This window comes from Triticum dicoccoides, chromosome 5A, assembly GCF_002162155.2.
Source record: "Triticum dicoccoides isolate Atlit2015 ecotype Zavitan chromosome 5A, WEW_v2.0, whole genome shotgun sequence".
NCBI lineage: Eukaryota > Viridiplantae > Streptophyta > Magnoliopsida > Poales > Poaceae > Triticum > Triticum dicoccoides.
This window is the reverse complement of record NC_041388.1, coordinates 212074345-212093705: the sequence shown is the minus strand read 5'-3', so window position 1 is coordinate 212093705 and position 19361 is coordinate 212074345. Positions and strand designations below refer to the sequence as shown.

Genomic DNA, 19361 nt, shown 5'->3' with positions numbered 1-19361 from the left:
AGCCTTTGCCTGTGCTTCTTATCGGCCTCTCCACTGTTCTCATGTGTTTTTCTTGATTCTTGAGGAGGCTGGTTGATGCAAGGGATAACCTGGGACGTATTTGAATCGGTGAGATTCGATTCATTGAAGCAAGGTGGGATTATTCGATTCGATGTACAATCAATCTACAACGGACTCGATTTTGAGCATGGATATAGGCCGACCCGAGGCCCAACTGAGCGAATCAGCCACATATAGGAAAAGGAAAATCGAACGCAGCGAAACAGATAGTACCACCTTGAATAGTAAAAATATATCAAGAAATCAACGTATGGAGAACTATGAAATCTTCTTTCCTTTATTATTAGGTAAAGATTCGAGCCTATAGTTACACAATTTAACCTTATTTGCATTTTCCCATGGGGATATCAAACCTTGGCATGTTGATTAGCTTTTATTCAGTCACTCCCTCTATTTCACTATTACTGTCATCGGCCTCAGGACATTCTCTTTGAACCGTTTGAAATTTGTTTTCCATGGAAAAAGAAAATCAAAGGAGAGGTTATTGCTATATTTTCTGTCTTTGCGCTTACTTGAATGCTTCGAAAGTGGCTAGGCTGTTGTGTTATGTAAGTTAATATATTTAATGATTCCTTGTCTATGCACATATTGGGATGTGGTTAGTTACTGTTGTGTTCAGGTTATTTTGCCCACGTGAATAACTGAATAAGCCACTGTCTTGTTTTGTGAGTTAAATGCTTGCATAATTGACAGCTATTTTTGCTAACCCATGTGTATGGCAGCTCTTATTCTACTTTTTGCATCACTGATGAATAATTTGTGTACTTATTAAACATTGTCTACTCATAAGAAAATCTTTGTTCGCTTAGAGGCTAATGATTTTGTAATGGTCATGTCACTTGGTAAAGATTCAAATATCGCCAAATTCGTTACATATAATCATTTTCCCTTGCAGGATAAGTACATGCAGAACAGACTGGTGAGATTGGTTTGTGTTTTCCTCCAGAGCCTCATCCGAAATCAGATTATTAACGGTGAGCATGTTCTGTGTGCTTTACAGAGATTTTAATCTATACACTGTCATTTATATTATTGAGTTCTCATTGATTATTAACTATTTAATTTTGCCTTCTTGATCCATAATGATTCAAGAGTATGATAACAGAACTGTACCCCTGCTGCCCCACCTCTACTTTTACTTAATATAAATGATCATTGCACAGCTATGCTTCCACAGTCCTATCTGACATTCTTTCTTGCACTGCACATCTTTGTAGGTAATTGATGTTTGTTTATTTAGCCTTATTCCTGTACTCGTACAGTATGTTGAAATGCACATTTTCTTTAGCTACTTGCCGGTTTTGCATTTAGTTATAAAATATCTAAGATAGAGCACCTTATGGAATTTAGAACCCATGCAATGGGAGTCATTAGCATCGCTTAAGAAGAATGACAAGCGTGACAAAAATTCAGTTTGGTTTCATGCCTTGGTGGTCGACCATGGAAGCCATTTTCTTGGTACTACAACTTATGGAGAGATACAAGGAGCAAAAGGACTTGCATATGGTGTTCATTGACTTGGAGAAGGCCTACGATAAGATACCTCGAAATGTCATGTGGTGGGCCTTGGAGAAAAACACAAAGACCCAACAATGTACATTACCTTCATCAAGGACATGTACAATAATGTTGTGACAAGTGTTCGAACAGCAGCTTTGAGCCCTTAACTTTTCGCTTTGGTGATGGATGAGGTCACAAGGGATATACACGGATATATCTCATGGTGTATGCTCTTTGCAATGATGTGGTGCTAGTTGATGATAGTCGGATAGTCGGATAGGGGTTGATAGAAAGTTAGAGCTATGGAGACAAACCTTGGAATCAAAAGGTTTTCGGCTTAGTAGAACTAAAACTGAGTACATGAGGTGCGGTTTTAGTACTACTTATGAGGGGGAGGTTAGCCTTGATGGGCAGGTGGTACCTCAGAAGGACACCTTTCGATATTTGTGGTCAATGCTGCAGAAGGATGGTGATATCAATGAAAACGTGAGCCATTGAATCAAAGCCGGATGGATGAAGTGGCGCCAAAGCTTCTGGCGTTCTCGTGACGAGAGTGCCATAAAAGCTAAAAGGCAGGTTGGACGGCGATTCGCAATATTGTATGGCGCTGAGTGTTGGCCGACTAAAAGTCGACATGTTCAACAGTTAGGTGTAATGGAGATGCGCATGTGGAGATGGATGTATGGCCACACAAGAAAGGATCGGGCCTGTAATGATGATATACGGTATAGAGTTGGGGTAACACTGATTGAAGAGAAACTTGTCCAACATCGTGTGTGATGGTTTGGGCATATTCAGCTTAGGCCCCCAAAAGATCTAGGGCATAGCGGACGGCTAAAGCAGGCTGATAATCTCAAGAGAGGTTGGGGTAGACCAAACTTGACAAGGGAGGAGTCCGTAAAGAGAGATCTGAAGGACTGGAATATCACCAAAGAACTAGCCATGGAAAGGGGTGTGGAAGTTAGCTATCCACGTGCGAGAACCATGAGTTGCTTTCAAGATCTTATGGGTTTCAGCTCTAGCCTACCCCAACTTGTTTGGGACTAAAGGCTTTGTTGTTGTTGCATGTTGTACTAAAATGCTTTATCATTTTCTCTAAATGTTTTTTTACTGATTTGATCAAATTGATTTTCCATTCTTATCATCGTGCATAATAGAGTGATTTTTCAGCTAGTGATTACCTGATTTTGGCCAATTACCATTAGAGTTTGATTAAAAACCATTTGGATGAAGTGGATATCAAGTTCCATATTGTGCCTCCGAGCACGAAAAATCATAGTGGCTAGAAATGTTGTTGATACTGGGTAGATCTGTAAAACCATGTGCTAATTGTTTGCATGGTTAGGTAAAGCTGAGTTCTCTTTTGGAATGGTTAGATAAATCTCGTATTCATTTTTTACATGAAATAATATTTTCTTTGTTCTGCATTTACGGCCTCTTTGATTCGTAGAAATTTTCCCTGTTTCTGACAAGAGCTGACCTATTTTCTGGGAATCGCAGATGCCCTCTTAGTGAAAGAAGCATAAACTGTATTTAAATAATTAGTTTTGGGCCAGCTAGTGCTAGTTGAAGTCACCAGCTGAAGTGGTTGCAGTTCATGATTTTTAAATGCCATGAGACGTTAGTTATGGTCGTGCATGGTTTTCTACATGCAGTTCAAGATCTTTTCATTGAGGTACAGGCATTCTGCATAGAGTTCTCACGAATAAGGGAAGCGGCTGGCTTATTCCGTCTGCTCAAATCTTTGGAGTGAAGAAACAAGTTGTACGTTGTTATTTCCCATTTCTATATATCACTGTCCTGTTGTCCTTTTCATAATTTTGTACTCCCTCCGTTCCCAAATATAAGTCTTTCTAGAGATTCCAACAAATGACTACATACGGAGCAAAATGAGTAAATCTACACTCTAAAATATGTCTACATACATCTGTATGTTGTATTCCATTTGAAATGTCTAAAAAGACTTATATTTAGGAACGGAGGGAGTACATCTTGATTCTCGTAGTCTCAGCTGACTTCGTAATATCATGTTGTTCAGTATCCAAGTTTCCATGATTCTGTCCTTTGGAACTTCATGAGCTGTGGCAATATCAAGTGATAAATACTCTGTTTTTCCTCAATTCCAACTATCAGATAAGCTGGTGGTGTCATTATCAAACGTTTGGAGTTTCTGGTTCATCGTAGTTGTCTGGCCACTGTGGGTGTTCAAGATCAGATGATGTGTGTCAATTCTTGCAAAATCCGTGGCACCCTTGCCACGACAATGCACACCCTTGTAAGAGTGGATAAAAAGGGTCGCCAATAGCAAATCCAGATGGTACACTATTTGTGGTTGGTCTACATTTAGTTCTGTTTGTATACTTGCGTTGTATGTTGACGGATAATAGATGCATGTTTTGGTCTATTCTTTTGTATCCATGTAATCGGAACAATACCTGATCTGTTTATTGTAGTCTGTTTTATTTGGTTCAACCAGGATACTGTGTTGATCTGTCCTTAATTCATTAGCTTGTTATAATGTCTTCCTTTGGGGAACAATGTTAATTCCAACTATGCTCTAAAATAATTAAAGGGGTGATTGTTATCAGGAATGTTCTATATGGTCTAAAAACTATGTCTTAAATGTGTTCTCTGGAATCAAAGACCTGCTAAGATCTACAGGCTTGACATATAAAGCTTGGCTTGTTCCGAGTGGGTTGTCATTTTACATTTTTGAATGTGGGCAGGACAGCTGCCAAATCCATTAATTGCATTGATTACAAAAGGATATGATCCATTGATTACATTGGTTACAAAAGGATATTACAAGAACATTTGAAATGAGGAATGCATTGCATAAAAGTGAGTGCCAAAAAAGAAGAATCGAAAATAGGCTACTTATATCGAGGAAAACTGGATGAAAACCGAAATGTCTCCTCGCTAGACTAGGTGATGTACGGCCAATCCCTTAGGTTCCCAATCTTTCACAACTTGGAGGTGGAAAAAGATGACACAAGACTTAAGAAGAACACTCAGATAAGATCCAAATTACACATCCACTCCTCAAACCTCACAAGATACATAAGATCTAATAGCAACTAGGGAAGTAGCAACAAGTGTAGGTTCTTCCCAATCAAGTAGGGAGATGGGGGCTTGAATCCAAGATGGATCATCTCCCTCAAGGAGGTCTTGATAATCCGTTGGGATTCTTCTCCAATTAGAGGTCTAGATCTCCAATGGAGAGGCTAGACGAGCAAAGTCTTCTTTTAGTTTGTCTAATATACTTTGCTAACCCTAGTGAGGAGGTAGGAGGCGAGTATTTATAGTCTAGGCCACAGAGAGAAGTGGGAAGGAGAGGATACACGGGCTGCACCCAAGTCATTGCTTGCAGGCAGGGTCCATGATTCGGAGGGTCGAGGGCATTAGTAGCTTTGCACCCTGCCGGGAGGTTGGTCTGGATGGGTTCCGTGGTACGGAGTCTCTCGACCACCTCTGGGGCAGGGTTTGGGGGGCAACAAAAGGTTTGCACCCTTGGCTGGAGGTTGGTCCGGAGACTCCAGGGGACCTCCTGGGCACTTGGTTCGCTTGACCTTCTTTGCCTTCATCTTCACGATTCCTCTTCCACTATCGTTGCTCCGAGGGGTAGTCCTTTTTCTCTGCTTCTTTAGCGCCAATGCCATTGTGCCTAAGCACACATAGAGTTCCACTTTGAGGTAGAAGCCATATCTCATTCAAATGCATAGAAAGCTCAAAGAGGAGAGATGGCACCTGTTTTGAATAGCACGTGCATGAGCTCTTGTAGAAGATCCACTTGGAGGTGTAGCTGTTGGTGATGTCCACAGGGTGCTCCACACCATCTCCCTCCTGGGGCAAATCCGCTCCCAGATAAAAAATGTGCCATTGAAAGAGGCTAAGTCGGTGGCGTTGAAGGTGTCACTTATGGAGTACATGTTGATGGGGATGTCGACCTTGTTGGCGTTGTTGTTGATACGTTGTAGTACCTTAAAGGGACCATCGACTCGGGGTAGAACCTTTGACTTTCGTTGTTCCAGGAAGCGGTTCTTTTGAATGTTTAGGCACACAAGATCTTCGGGGTTGAACGACATGGTGATGTAGGGTGGAACCCTAGGGGCCGATCTTTCACGATTGGATCGGATCCTATGAAGAGCACGAAGGGAAACACGAGGGGAAAACGAGAGAAATCACTCAAACCAACAAGATTCGATTACACATGTGCTAGATCCTCGAAACACAAAGAGATACATGATCCATGATCAACAAGGGACGATACAAGTAGCAAGTTCTTCTCCGTGAGGAGGTCTTGAAGGTCTTCCTGTTAGGGGTCTTGAATCCAAGGTGGATCTTCTCCGTAGAGGCCGCGGTCTCTCTCGGTGGAGTAGATCCGGATGGATGAGCAAAGCTCTATCTCAAGTATGAGCTAAACCAATGCTAACCCTAGAAAGAGGGAAGAGGAGGAGTATATATAGTCTAAGTGGATGAAGGGGTACATGGGTCTCGGCCCAATACGCTGTCAACACACAGGCGTTGGACGTCCGAACAGTTACCGGTCGTTCGGTGTCTCGCGAGCGTCCGGACGTCTAGTACTTGTCGGAAGTCCGACGTTTTGGCTCGGGATGGTCGGTCTCGAATTTCCGGCCGGCGTCGGACGTCCGGGGCGTCGGTCGTCCGATGGTCTCCATACTTCTGACGTTTTGGTTCTATGATGGTGGTGCTGGTCATCCGGAGGGGCTCGGTCGTCCGAAGGCAGGAGCGTGTCGGACGTCCGGTCGGCGTTGGCCGTCCGACCGCCGGAGCGTTCTCTAGCTGGGACTTGTTTGGCTGGCTGATGCTCCAGGCGTCGGACGTCCGACAAGCCTCGGCCGTCCAGTGGCTGGAGACTTCCTGGCAACTCCTTCTCTTGGTCCTTGTACTTGGTGTCCTCGTCGTCTTGTCCGTTGGGTGTAGCTGTTCCATGGCTTTCCTCCAAGCACCTAATCACACATAGGGTCTCCGCCTCAGGTAGTAGCCATGTCTCATGTGTAGAAAGTGGTAGTTCGGAGAGGAGCGAGTTCACCTTATCTTCGATAGCCTTTGCTCGAGCTCTTGTCATTGGTCCAAGTGGTGTCGTGGGAGATGTAGGTAGGTCCATGGGGATGACCTTGGGTTGCTCCGCATCATCTCCACCCCTTGGGAAAGATCCGACCTCGGATCGAAATCTTCATCACCATGGTAGGTAGAGAGATCTTTGACATTGAAGACGTCGCTCACGTTGTACTTGTCGCGCGGGAGATCGATTGTCACGCCCAATATGCGACCCTATCCTAAAGGAACTCGAAGGTCCCATCAAGGATAGAACCGCATATTGCAACGCTTTTGCAAGGTGGATATCATTTCATCGTACCATTATATAATAGTTGGGGATACATACAAAAGGCATACAATGCCACATGAATACATCAAACATCATACATGAGAACAACATCCGACTACGGATGTAACACAAACAGAAACTCAAACGACATCCACCCTGCTAGCCCAGGCTGCCGACCAGGAACCTATCCCAAGATCGACGACGACGAAGAAGAACTCCAAAACAAGTAAACATCGCTCTCACGTCGGATCATCGCATTACTGCAGCTACAACTGTTGTTGTAGTAATCTGTGAGCCACGCGGACTCAACAATCCCATTACCATGGGTATCAAGACTAGCAAAGCTTAATGGGTATGGAATGGACAAGTGGTGAGGTTGCAGCAAGCGACTAAGCAACGAATGGTGGCTAACTTACGAATACAAGAATAAGACGAGAAACTACGCAAACGGTCGCAAACTAGTAATGATCAATAAGTGATCCTGAACTACTTACGTTCAAACATAACCCAACCGTGTTCTCCTCTCGAACTTCCCCGAAAAGAGACAGTCACGGTTACGCATGCGGTTGGTGTATTTTAATTGAGTTTACTTCAAGTTCACTACAACCGGATATTAACAAATTCCCATCTGCCACATAACCGCAGGCGCGGCTCTTGAAAGTTTAAACCCTGCAGGGGTGTCCCAACTTAGCCCATGACAAGCTCACGATCCGCGGAGACAATCCTCCATCACGGGACCCTCCGATCAGACTCGGAATCCCGGTGCACAAGACATTTCGACAATGGTAAAATAAGTCCAGCAAGATCTCCCGGCGTGCCGACACCCTGATAGTAGCCGCACATATCTCGTCTCAGGCCACAACCGGATGGGACAAGCTACGAGTAAAACCAGCCCTCGAGTTTCCCCGAGGTGGCCCCGCAGGCTGCCCGTTTGGGACCAACACCATCAACACTGGCCCCCCTGTATTAGGTTGAATAACGAACCTCGGGTAGCGCTAACTCCCTATGCGTCAAATTTATTATCATATTTAGTTATTATGTTGAGCAAATGGTAAAACCAATGTTGGGTCTTGCTGGAAGAGTTTTATTCAAAGCGAACTGTCAAGAGGGGCCCATAAACCCTCATCGTGTTAGGGACGCAAAATCAAGGAACATAATACCGGTATGACAGAAACTAGGGCGGCAAGAGTGGAACAAAACACCAGGCAAAAGGCCGAGCCTTCCACCTTTACCAAGTATATAGATGCATTAATTAAATAAGAGATATTGTGACATCCCATGATATCCATGTCTCAACATGGAACAACCTGCAACTAGCAATGCTATAAGAAGGGCTGAGCAAAGCGATAACATAGCCAAACAACGGTTTGCTGGGATGGTGAAAAAGGTCAGAGACTATCATGGAAATTTGGGAGGCTTGAGAAACAAGTGGTAGGTAGCGCAACATAGCGATAGCATCGAGACAACTAACAAACCAAAGATAGTAGTGGTATCCAGGGTAACGGTCATCTTGCCTGAAATCCTACTAGGAAGAAGAACGAGTCCATGAAGAAGACGAAGCCACGTAGACGAACCAAGCGTAGTCGAGCGAATCCCCACGATCGCAACGAGACAGGAACTAACGAGAAGAAGCACAACCGAAAAGAAGCAAACAACATGGTAAACACACAACACGTAAACATGGCATGATGCTCAACCAAGTATGATGCATGACAAGTCTAAATGATGCTACTCATGGCAAGAGATGATGCATACAAGAACAACACATCAAAGCAAGTTTAAATGAGGCCGGAAACAACATATAACAATTTCGGTAAGTCCTCATATGCAAATTTCGAAATTGGTCCAGATCTGAACACAACATTATGTTAAAGTTGATAAACAGCAAGTTAAAGTGCACCAAGATGATCTACATGTCTTTCTAGTCAAGTTACATATAAAGTTCGTTTAATTCGAAGCTACGGCCTAGAAGATATGAGCAGAACAAGTTACACATGGCATTAATGCAAAAGAAAGCAAAACACAATCACAAGCACTCCAAAACATGGATGCAACATGGCATGATGAAACTACATGCAAAACCAAGCAAGTTTCATGTATAGCATGCTCCAAATGAAGCAATGGTTCAACACACACACACGAAACAAGTTTGAAGGACAAGCTGTCCAAAACAGCAACTAGGCATCTTACAAGCAGCATAACAACATGCTACAAGAACAAGATATGCACAAACATGACATGCACTCAAAGTACAGATTACATGCTTCAAATAACATCAAGGTTCAGGTTCATAGGCATCAAGATTAAACCAATATGATCAATGCAAGAAGCAACTTTATAACAACGATTATGACTTAGTGAAAAACATGGCATACATGTGAGCAGAAATAACATGTTGACATGTTGGAGGCATGAAACAATGATGCTACAGTGCAAGAACATAACAAGCAAAATCATGGCATTAAAGTACAGGGTGAACATGGCAAAACATGATCACTAAGCATCTCCATATAACCTCTAGATCAATGGAATTCATCAAGACAAGTAAGCAAGACATAACAGATTCTCAGACTTAGTGAAAAACAAAGCAAGGCTGAAAACAGATTCATGATGCATACTTTGGGACAACAAAAGTAAATGCTACAGGAACATTTCATGGCATCAAATGGCATGGCAAGCATGTACATATAGAGCACTACAAAACATGAACACTGAGCTACTGCTAGAAAACACAAGAACATGCTCAAAACATCATGGCAATGTTGCAAACGATAACAGATTCACAGACTTAGTGAAATAAACTGAACATGGCTGGAACAGCGACAAGTAGGCATGTTTTCAAGCTTGAGCAACTCACCACAAAGCATTTCATGGCATATGAATATAACCAACAGCAAGAAGGCATATTTGTGCAAGTACTCATGGAAGAACATGGTCATAGGATGCATAGAACACTAGCTATTCATATGGCAAAACTGAACTTACTGATAATAGGCTGATAGGAACATTATTTAGCAATTTGAGAGCATGGTAATGACAAGCTATAGTAGGCTATAATTGCAAACAAGGGCATAAATGGATAGCGCATAACAATATATACAAAATATCCTTACTGAGCATCTCCAGATTATGCATGGATTCACTTGTAGCATCAAGTTAACATGGCAACATAATGTAGTAGGTTCAGACTTAGCAGAAAACATCGTCACTGAAAACAGCAACAACAAGTACCCTACATTGCATGCTTGTGCTAGTCACCACAGGATATATAAAAATACAAGGATTCACCACTATAAAGATGGCATGAATATGCTCATTAAACATGTTGACATGATGCTCAAAAGATAAACTATGAAAAATACAAATCAGCAAGTTACAACAATTTCTAGCAGATTATATCATTTAGCACTTTTGCGATGATGATTAAGGCATCAACTTGAACAGTAACATGCATGAAAACTACACCATCATCTAGAGCACTCAGAGATGAACATTTCGACATATCATAAACAACAATCGGACCAACATGCACAGAGTTACAAGCATCACAACATGCATGTATGATATGAAAACTCAGGGACTTAGCCATTTCAGGAAAGAAACAGAGTGAGCGTGGAATACTATCAGGCGCATGGGGCGAAGGATAGCGGGGCTGCTCACCATGGGCCAAGCCCGATCGAGGAGGAGGTCGGGCAGGCCGACGAGGAGGCGGACTGGGCCGTCGGCCTGGCAGGCTGAGCCTTGGGGAGGGGGCGGCCCACGCGCAGTCGTCGTCCTCCTCGATCCTGCCTGGATCGAGGGAGGCAAGGGCAAAGGCGGCCGATGGCGACGATGGACAGGGCGGCGAGAGGCGGAGGTCAGGGGCGACGAGGACTGGCAGATCCGGCCGGCTGGTGCCAGATCCGGCTAACGGCGGCGGTGGACAGAGCTTGCGGGCGGCGAGGTGGCGAGGTCCGGCGCGAGCTCCGACGATGCAGGCAGCGGACGGCGGCGGAGGAGCAGGGACGCGTGGGCGGCGGAGGAGGTCGCAGGCGGGCGTGCTCCGACGACCTTGGTCGCTGGCGGCGGATGGTGGGGACACGAGGGAGGAGAGATCGGGGCAGCGACGCACTGGATCGGGAGCCCGTCTCACGGTCTGGTGCTCGAGGCAAGGGCGCGGGGATCAGGCCCGGGGCGGGCTCCCCGTGGGCCTGGCGGGCCGCGGTGGAGAGTGGCTGCGGGCGGCGGCGCTGGCCTCTAGGCCGGCGACAAGTGGCGACGGTGGAGCCGTGGGAGGTGGTTGGCTGCACGGAAAACGAGGAGGAGGTGGGAGGAGGCTAAAAATGGCACGGGGAGGTGTCTATATATAGACAGAGGCTAGGGTTAGGGGGTTAGGAGGGGTTTTTGGACCGTTTGATCACCATCGGACGGCTCCGAACAGAGGGGGACTAGGTGGGCTGCAGGTGGGCTGTGTAGGAGGCTTGTGGGCTGAGAGGAGAGAAGAGAAGGAGAGGCCCGGCGGTGGTTTCGGGGACCGAAACGTCCGACGAATTAACCGGGAACGGTGCCGCTACAGATGATGGTTGGGCTACCAAACGAACTCCGAATGTGACGAAATTTGGCAGGCGGTCTACCTGCACTATAACAAGACCGCACGCCAACTTTCAACCCATTCCGAGAACATTTTTATGCCAGTTATAAAATAATATTCGGACATGCCGCGGGTGCGTGCGAGTGTGTCTGAGCTCAGAACGGACAACAAAGAGAACTGGAAGACCCGGGCGGATGCAAGTTTTGAAAACATGAGGATGCAATGCACATGATGACATGGCAAGATGCAACACACAAACAAATGACATGGCAAAGACGGTGAATAACTGGACGACATCTGGCGCATCGATCTCGGGGCGTTACATCAATCTTGTAAGCATTGTTGTTGTAGCGTGTGAGCACGTTGAAGGGTCCATCGGCTCAAGGTAGAAGCTTGGATTTGTGTTCGTTGGGGAAGCGGTCTTCGCTCCCCGCGGTCCGCCGTCGCAAGCGATCCGGTCGTTCGCGGCTCCAGCGGTGGATGAAGCACGCGGTGGTTCGCCAGTCGGCCACCCCTCATGATGTAGGGTAGGAACCCTAGGGGCCAATCTTTCACAAAAGGAGCAGATCCCGTGATGAACACGAAGAACACGAGGGAAAACACGAGGGGAAACACGAGAGAATCACTAAACCAACAATAAATAGTCACACATATGCTAGATCCTTGAGTACATAAGAGACCACACGATCCACGGTCAACTAAGGACGATACAAAGGTACGGGTCTTCTCCGTGAGGAGGTCTTGATGGTCTTCTCCGCAAGGAGGTCTTGAATCCAAAGGGATCTTCTCCGAAGAGGGGCTGCGGTCTCTCTCGTGGAGTAGATCCGATGTGGATGAGCAAAGCTCTATCTCAAGTATGAGCTAAACCAATGCTAACCCTAACTAGGAGGAGGGAGAGGTCTATTTATAGTATTAGTGCAAAAGAGGGGAGAAGCGGAGGGATACATGGGATTCGGCCCGAAACTGGACGCAGCCAGGGTCCGGACGTCCGTGAGGCGCCGGTCGTCTGGAGGCTCACGGGTGTCCGAATGTCCGTAGATCTTCGGATGTCCGTGATTTAGGTTCTGTTGCCATGGCATCGGACGTCCGTAGGCGTCCGGTCATCCGGTCTTCCTAGGATTTCTGTAGATTCCGTTTTGTTGGCGCGATGTCGGTCGTCCGGAGCCTGGGAGGTGTCGGACGTCTGCTCCAGGTCGGACGTCCGGCCGCTGTAGCATGCGCTGGCCTGGTTTCCTTTGGCTAGTGTGACAGGGGCCGGACGTCCGGGATGGGCCGGTCGTCCGGAGCCTGTAGCTTTTTCCGCATCTCTTCTTCTTCACGTCCATCTTCCCCTTCTAATTCTCCTTGCTCCTTAGCTTCTTCATGGCTAACTCCTTGATACCTGAGTATGCATAATGTCTCCATTTGAGGTAGTAGCCATGTCTCATGTGCATCAAAGTGAACTTGTGAGAGGAGAGATGTCACCTCGATTTCGAGAGCTCTTGCACGGGCTCATGTCATGGGTCTGCCAGGCACTTGGTGAGACGATGGTAGGTCCATGGGGATGACCTTGGGATGCTCCGCATCATCTCCCCTCCCTTGGGGAAGATCCGACCTCGGATCAAATTCTTCATCACCATGGTAGGGCGAGAGGTCCTTAACATTGAAGATGTCGCTCATGTTGTACTTGTCACGCGGGAGGTCGATCTTGTAAGCGTTGTTGTTGTAGCGTGCAAGCACCTTGAAGGGTCCATCCGCTCGAGGTAGAAGCTTGGACTTGTGTTCGTTGGGGAAGCGGTCTTTGCGAAGGTGTAGCCACACAATATCACCAATGTCGAATACCATGGGTTGCTTGTTGATGTTGAGCTTGGTCACAAGTCGTTGCACTTGGCGCGCGATTGTGTGTCGTGTATCTTCATGCACCTTCTTGAGATGGTTCACACGTGCGCTTGTGTCCATATTAATGTGCTCTTGTAGTGGTAGAGGAAGAATGTCCAATGGGGACAATGGGTTGAATCCGTAGACGACCTCGAAGGGGGACTTGCCGGTTGTTCAGTGTCTTGCTCAGTTGTAGGCGAACTCGGCGATAGGTAGACACTCCTCCCACTCCTTGATGTTTTTCTTGATGAGCACGCGAAGTAGAGCGGAGAGTGTGCGGTTGGTCACCTTCATTTCGCCGTTGGTTTGTGGATGATACGCCGTGGAGAAGAGTAGCTTGATTCCGAGCTTGGCGCATAGGGTCTTCCAAAAGTATCTTAGGAACTTGACGTCGCGGTCCGAGACGATCGTCTTTGGCACTCCATGTAGACGCAATATTTCCCTACAAAAGATATTGGCAACATGTGAAGCATCGTCTATCTTGTTGCAAGGAATGAAATGTGCCATCTTAGAGAATCGGTCCACAACGACAAATACCGAATCCTTTCCATTTCTAGTCCTAGGCAATCCAAGTACAAGATCCATGCTAATGTCTTCCCATGGTTGATATGGAATTGGGAGAGGCATGTAAAGGCCATGGGATTGAGCTTTAGACTTAGCTTCGCGACATGTAGAGCATCAGTTGGTGAAGCGGTTGATGTCATGGTTCTAACTCTGACAGTGAGGTAGGGGGGTATGTATGGAGAGGCTAGATCTCAGCTATGGAGAAGTTGTAAATACACCAGGATGTACGAGTTTAGGCCCTTCGCGGAGGAAGTAACAGCCCTACGTCTCGGTGCCCGGAGGCGGTCGACTGGATTATGTGTGTATGAATTACAGGGGTGCCCACCCCAACTACTGAGGAGGGGGGTGTCTTATATAGAGTTCGCCAGACCCCTCCGGTCCTCAGTAATGCAGGTTTAAAATACATTAAGACTGGGCGTTACTGGTAACGTCCCCAATAAAGTGCTATGATGACCATAAAGACTATTTAATGGCCGACCGTTTGCTTGCGGAGTGACTTTAGATCTCCTGTCAGTCGAGTGATTGGCTTCGTAGTCGAGTGGTAGCTCCCTGGTCGAGTGTCTTGAATCCGTCGAGTGGGATACCTTCAAGTCGATTGAAAGGTGACTTCTTCCAGGGATGTCCTTGGGTAGGGCTCTTACGACAGGTCCATGCCCCTACCCTAGGTACATAGCTTCATCATTAGCCCCGGAATGGATCGAGGTTCGAGTGGGGAAGGAGTTGGGGGTCCTTCCGACTGGTTCTTAGCGTCATACAAATGTCTTGTACTGGATCAATCGTCACGGATGACGTTGTCAACTTCTTTCGGTCACCTTGATCCATTCTTGGTCTCTCGTCGAGTGAATTTCCTTACTTGTGGAATACCGAGTGCCGGCACGAGCGGTCTCTTCAGTTTGATGAGTTGTTCTGCAGCCCGCGGATTTTGCAGGGTTTGAATTTGGGGAAGCGAGCGAGACGGGGGCGGCCGAAGTAATCGGATGGAATAGGATGGAAGCTCCTCGATCTCCGCACCACCTTTTTCGCCACGTACCGCGCGCGCGCCTGTTGCGGGATTTGACGGGATCGTCTGGGCCTACCGGTCAGCCACTCGGAAGCGGCTCCTTATAAGTTGCCGGCTCGGGGCTCCCCAACAGTGTGCTCTCGCCTTTCCTTCTCCCCCCGCAAGGTCCTCTGCCACCTCCGCTCTCACCCTAGCGCTGTAGGTCCGTTCGAGCCTCGCTGGCGACGATGGTGAAGGACAAGACGTCGGCTTTGGAGCGCGCGAAGAAGGCGGCGGTGCAAGGGAAGGGGAAGAAGTCCGCTCGGGGCGGATCTTCCTCGAGGACTGCTCTGCCCCGGGATTGGATCCAGGGCGACTGGATGCCCTCGGTGATTCGGCAGGAAGATCTTGATGACATGGTCGAGGGGGGAGTCATTCCCCATGAAGCTGCGTGTCTCCCGGGGGGAGAAGTCGAACCCCAACCTCCTGACGGTGAGTGCGTCCTCCTCGCCACCCATATCGATCGCGGATTTTCTCTACCTCCTCATCCTTTTTTCCGGAGCTTTTTGAACTTCTTCGGAGCGCAGCTCCACCATTTCACTCCTAATTCCATCGTGTATCTTGCGGCTTTCGTTTCCTTGTGCGAAAGTTTCTTGGGTTGCCGCCCTCATTGGGGACTCTTTAAACACATCTTCACTTGCCGTTCCCAATCGGTAAAGAAAGCCAAGTCGAGTGACGAACGGACGCAGGTGATCCAGCTATGCGGGGGCCTGGTGATCCAGATGAGGGGTAAAAGTTCTTTTTCGTCTATCACTTTTCCCGAGTCGGTCCGTGGTTGGCAGTCGACCTGGTTTTATTGCCAAGACCAGGTGACCCCAGGGCAGTCGACTGGTCTTCCCCCTTTCTCTCTGGACCGAGCTCAAAAGCCTGCCTCTCTGAAAGTGCTGCCGGAGGAGAAGGCGCAAGTCAAGGTGCTGGTTGGTCGAGTGGTTTAGCTTGTCCGAGAGGGCGTGACCGGCATGGACTTGCTGGAGGTCTTCCTTCGGAGGCGCATCCAACCGCTTCAGGCTCGTGACCACCCTATGTGGCTGTACTCGGGTCTCGACGACACCACTCGGGTTCACCCAGAGGAGGTCACCAACGAGATGCTAGAAGGGTGGCTGTCGAGCATCACAGGGAACAAAGACAACCCCCGTGGAGCCAGGAGGGTTCCCTCGCTTGACAGCACATACGACGTGGACCAGGTCTGAACTTGTGTTCCCGACTGAGATCTTGCTTTCTTCATTTTCTCTCTTTGAATCGGTCGACTGACTTTCGACTTGTCTGCTATTCTCCAGGCAACTGCAGAGATGTACTCGACGCCCAACGGAGCACAGGGGCAGGTCGAGGAAGGGGAGGCGAGCGGAGGCGAAAGCGGAGACGAACAGGGGGAGTGGGAGTCTGACAGCGAAGGAGAGGGAGACGACGACGTCGACTCCAGCGAAGAGGAGGAGGAGGAGGAAGCTGAACCTCCCCGCTCGGAAAGGCGATCCAAGCTTACACACGACCCTGCGCGGGAACGTGGTAAGGCGACTGCTCCCGTTGGGCAGTCGTTGAAGCGCCCTCGGACCTCTTCTCCAGCACCGACTGAAAAAGCTCCCAAGCACCCCCGCGCGGTGCCGTCCAAGCCACCCAAGGCTCTGCCCAAGATGAGGATGACTGTCCCCACCATTTCTGGGTAATGATAGAACTTGTTCTTCTTTGTCGACCGTGGACGGATCCTTGGTCGATCCACTGAGCTGACTGACGGTCTTTCAAAATTTGCAGTGCTGCTACTTCTGAGATCTCCGCCAAGGACGATGATCAAGAGATGGAAGATGCTGTTACTTCCAACCCTGGTATGATTACTGATGTTCTGCCTTGAATCGACTGACGATTTCTTATAACTCTGGTCGATTGAATTTTTCTCATAGATCCTCCTCATGTTATTAACCTTCCCGACGACGAAGACGAAGCGCCGCTGAGAGTGAGGCGGAACAGGAAAGCGTCGGCTGGCGAGACTCCACAATCCACTCCGACACCTGAGGCCGTAGCTCGAGACGGTGGCGATACCACCCGGGCTTCTGTGACTTTCGCCAATCCTCTGACGAGTGTGCGGTCCTCGACGTCGACCGTAAATCCGCCTTCGCTCTTCGCCACACACCACGTCCCTGAGGACCAAGTGGGTGCAACTAAGGAAGCTATACGCCAGGCAAGCATCATGATGGAGCAGGTCAAGGTGGTTCGAGAAGCCAGCCAAGCGGCTTATGACGCGAGTTCAGCTCTTCAGAGTAACGTCCAGGTCAGTCGATTCACTGCTTGTTCTGTTAGGGTATGCTATCTGAAGAATCTCTTTTCCGAAGATCTTTTAAATCTGTACACCCACTGGGTGTTTCTGGTAAGTTTTTTGGTCGAGTGGGGGCACGCTGAGTGCACCCACTGGGTGTAGCCCTGAGACTACGGTGGACTGCTGGCAGTCGACTGTAGTCTTTATATTGTGTTGCTGTAGTTTTACTCCTTCACTCGGTCTGGCCAGGCCATGTCGAATGAAACTGTATCCGGTCGACTGCGGGCAGTCGATTTTTTTTTCAAAACCAGTGGGGGCACGCTGAGTGCACCCACTGGGTGTAGTCCCCGAGACCGCTGCTGGATGTTTTTGATTCAGCTGTAGTCTTAGAAACGTCATCATTGTCTCTTGGTTACTCGGAAGCAACTTATCTTGGACCTCTGTCGACTGACTTTTGCAGAAATCCTGTGAACTTGTGGCTCTCTACACTGAGTTGGAGAACAAACAGATCCAACTCGACCTTGACTTGAAGCTCGCTCAACAGAACCTGCAGAAGGCGCGAGACGAAGAAAAAGGTATGGCTGGCGAGGTTTCTCATTCTTGACGAGTGACTTCCCTTTCTTGCGCATTCTTGATGTTGAGTTCACTCGACGTTCTGTAGATAAACTGGAGGAAGCTCTGAAGAAGAAGGATCAAGATCTTGCCGAAGCATAGAAGGAGGCCTCGAGTAAAACGAAGCTTGCAGAAGAGAAACTGGCTTCGGTCGGATCTCTTGAACAGGAGAACTCCAGACTGAAAACTGCTCTTGAGACGGCTAATCGAGAGGTCAGCCGACTGAAGAACGACAAGATGGTTCTGCACGACCAGGCGGGTGAGCTGGCGGGGAAGGTAAACGATCTGGAGGCTTATCTCGGTGGACTCGCCAAGAAGCTGTTCGTCATGCTCGAAGGTAATTATTCCGACCCGGCTGTCTTGCAGTTACCAAGCCCGCATAAGGCCACTATCTTATTCTTGAATCGTGTTTGCAGAATTCTGCCAGAGCTTCAAAGAGGAAACTAGTCGAGTGGAGCCAGGCTTGGATCCCGCCAATTCTCTCGTGAAGGACGAGGCTGCTATGAACGTGCTCCGAGTGGAGTCTCGTGTTACCAGCGTTGTTGACTATCTTGCTTGGCTGAAGGTTGCGATGTCGCGGATCGACACATCACTCTGGCCTGGAACGACGCTTCAGAACGACCTCTAGTCCCTGATGGTTCGACTGGATGAAGTCCCGAGTCGAATGGCGGAATGGAAGAAATCTTCTGCTAGATGTGGTGCTGATGTCGCTCTGTCTCTGGTCCGCGTCCATTGCAAGGAGGCGCGAGAAGAAAAGCTGGCCGCCATCCAAGTTGCCAATACCAGGAAGCACATCTTTCAAGACTTCATGGAGACTTTCATTGCTGCTGCTAATCGTATTGCAGACGGGATCGACTTGGACGAGTTCGTCGCCCCTTCCAGTCCTCCGCTTGAGGAATGAAAAACCTTTATGCTTCACTTTAAATTTGCCTCGGAATGCCGAGTGGATTCTGTAACCGTTAAACTCTGTCGAGCCGAGGGCTCGAGTACTTTGATCTGAGGTCTTGGACCTTTGGGTTTTATCCGAACTTGATTTATCGTTGAATATCTTCGGGAATTATCTGCCGAGTGGAACTTGGCCTTCACTCGAAATAACTTCGTATTTGTGGTGCGACTCCGAAGGAAAAGGTAACAGTCGATTCGCATCTTGCCGTCCTTGTGGACTGGGACGTGTTCCGAACTTAGGTGAGCACTGGGCTGCATCTAAGCCCCCGAGTGGGAGGTTTGCTTTCCACTCGGTGGGATTTTTGAACACTTAGGCGAGCACTGAGCTGCAGCTAAGCCTCGAGCGGGAGGCTTGCTCTCCACTCGGTAGGATTTTTATATACTTAGGCGAGTACTTGGACTGCAGCTAAGCCCCCGAGTGGGAGGTTTGCTCTCCACTCGGTAGGATTTTCAAACACTTAGGCGAGCACTGGGCTGCAGCTAAGCCTCCGAGTGGGAGTCTGGCTCACCACTCGGTAGGATTTTCAAATACTTAGGCGAGTACTTGGAATGCAGCTAAGCCCCCGAGTAGGAGGTTTTCTTTCCACTCAGTAGGATTTTTATATACTTAGGCGAGCAC

The 19361-nt window shown here is 48.0% G+C and overlaps 1 protein-coding gene across 5 annotated transcripts in view; it reads left to right on the top strand.

The window, feature by feature from the left end:
* LOC119300728 (CCR4-NOT transcription complex subunit 11-like) overlaps nucleotides 1-4147 on the top strand; it is a 16290-nt gene extending 12143 nt beyond the window's left edge. Inside the window, exons 10-13 of one of the 5 annotated variants that reach the window (XR_005146680.1) lie at nucleotides 956-1034; nucleotides 3216-3324; nucleotides 3535-3597; nucleotides 3694-4147. Coding sequence is in view for 4 of the 5 variants with exons in the window: in XM_037577628.1 (XP_037433525.1) it covers nucleotides 956-1034; nucleotides 3216-3313 (177 nt within the window). In the remaining variant the exon portion in view is untranslated. The other 4 variants (XM_037577628.1, XM_037577625.1, XM_037577626.1 and 1 more) reach the window with 4 other exon arrangements.
* Nucleotides 4148-19361: the final 15214 nt, after the last annotated feature.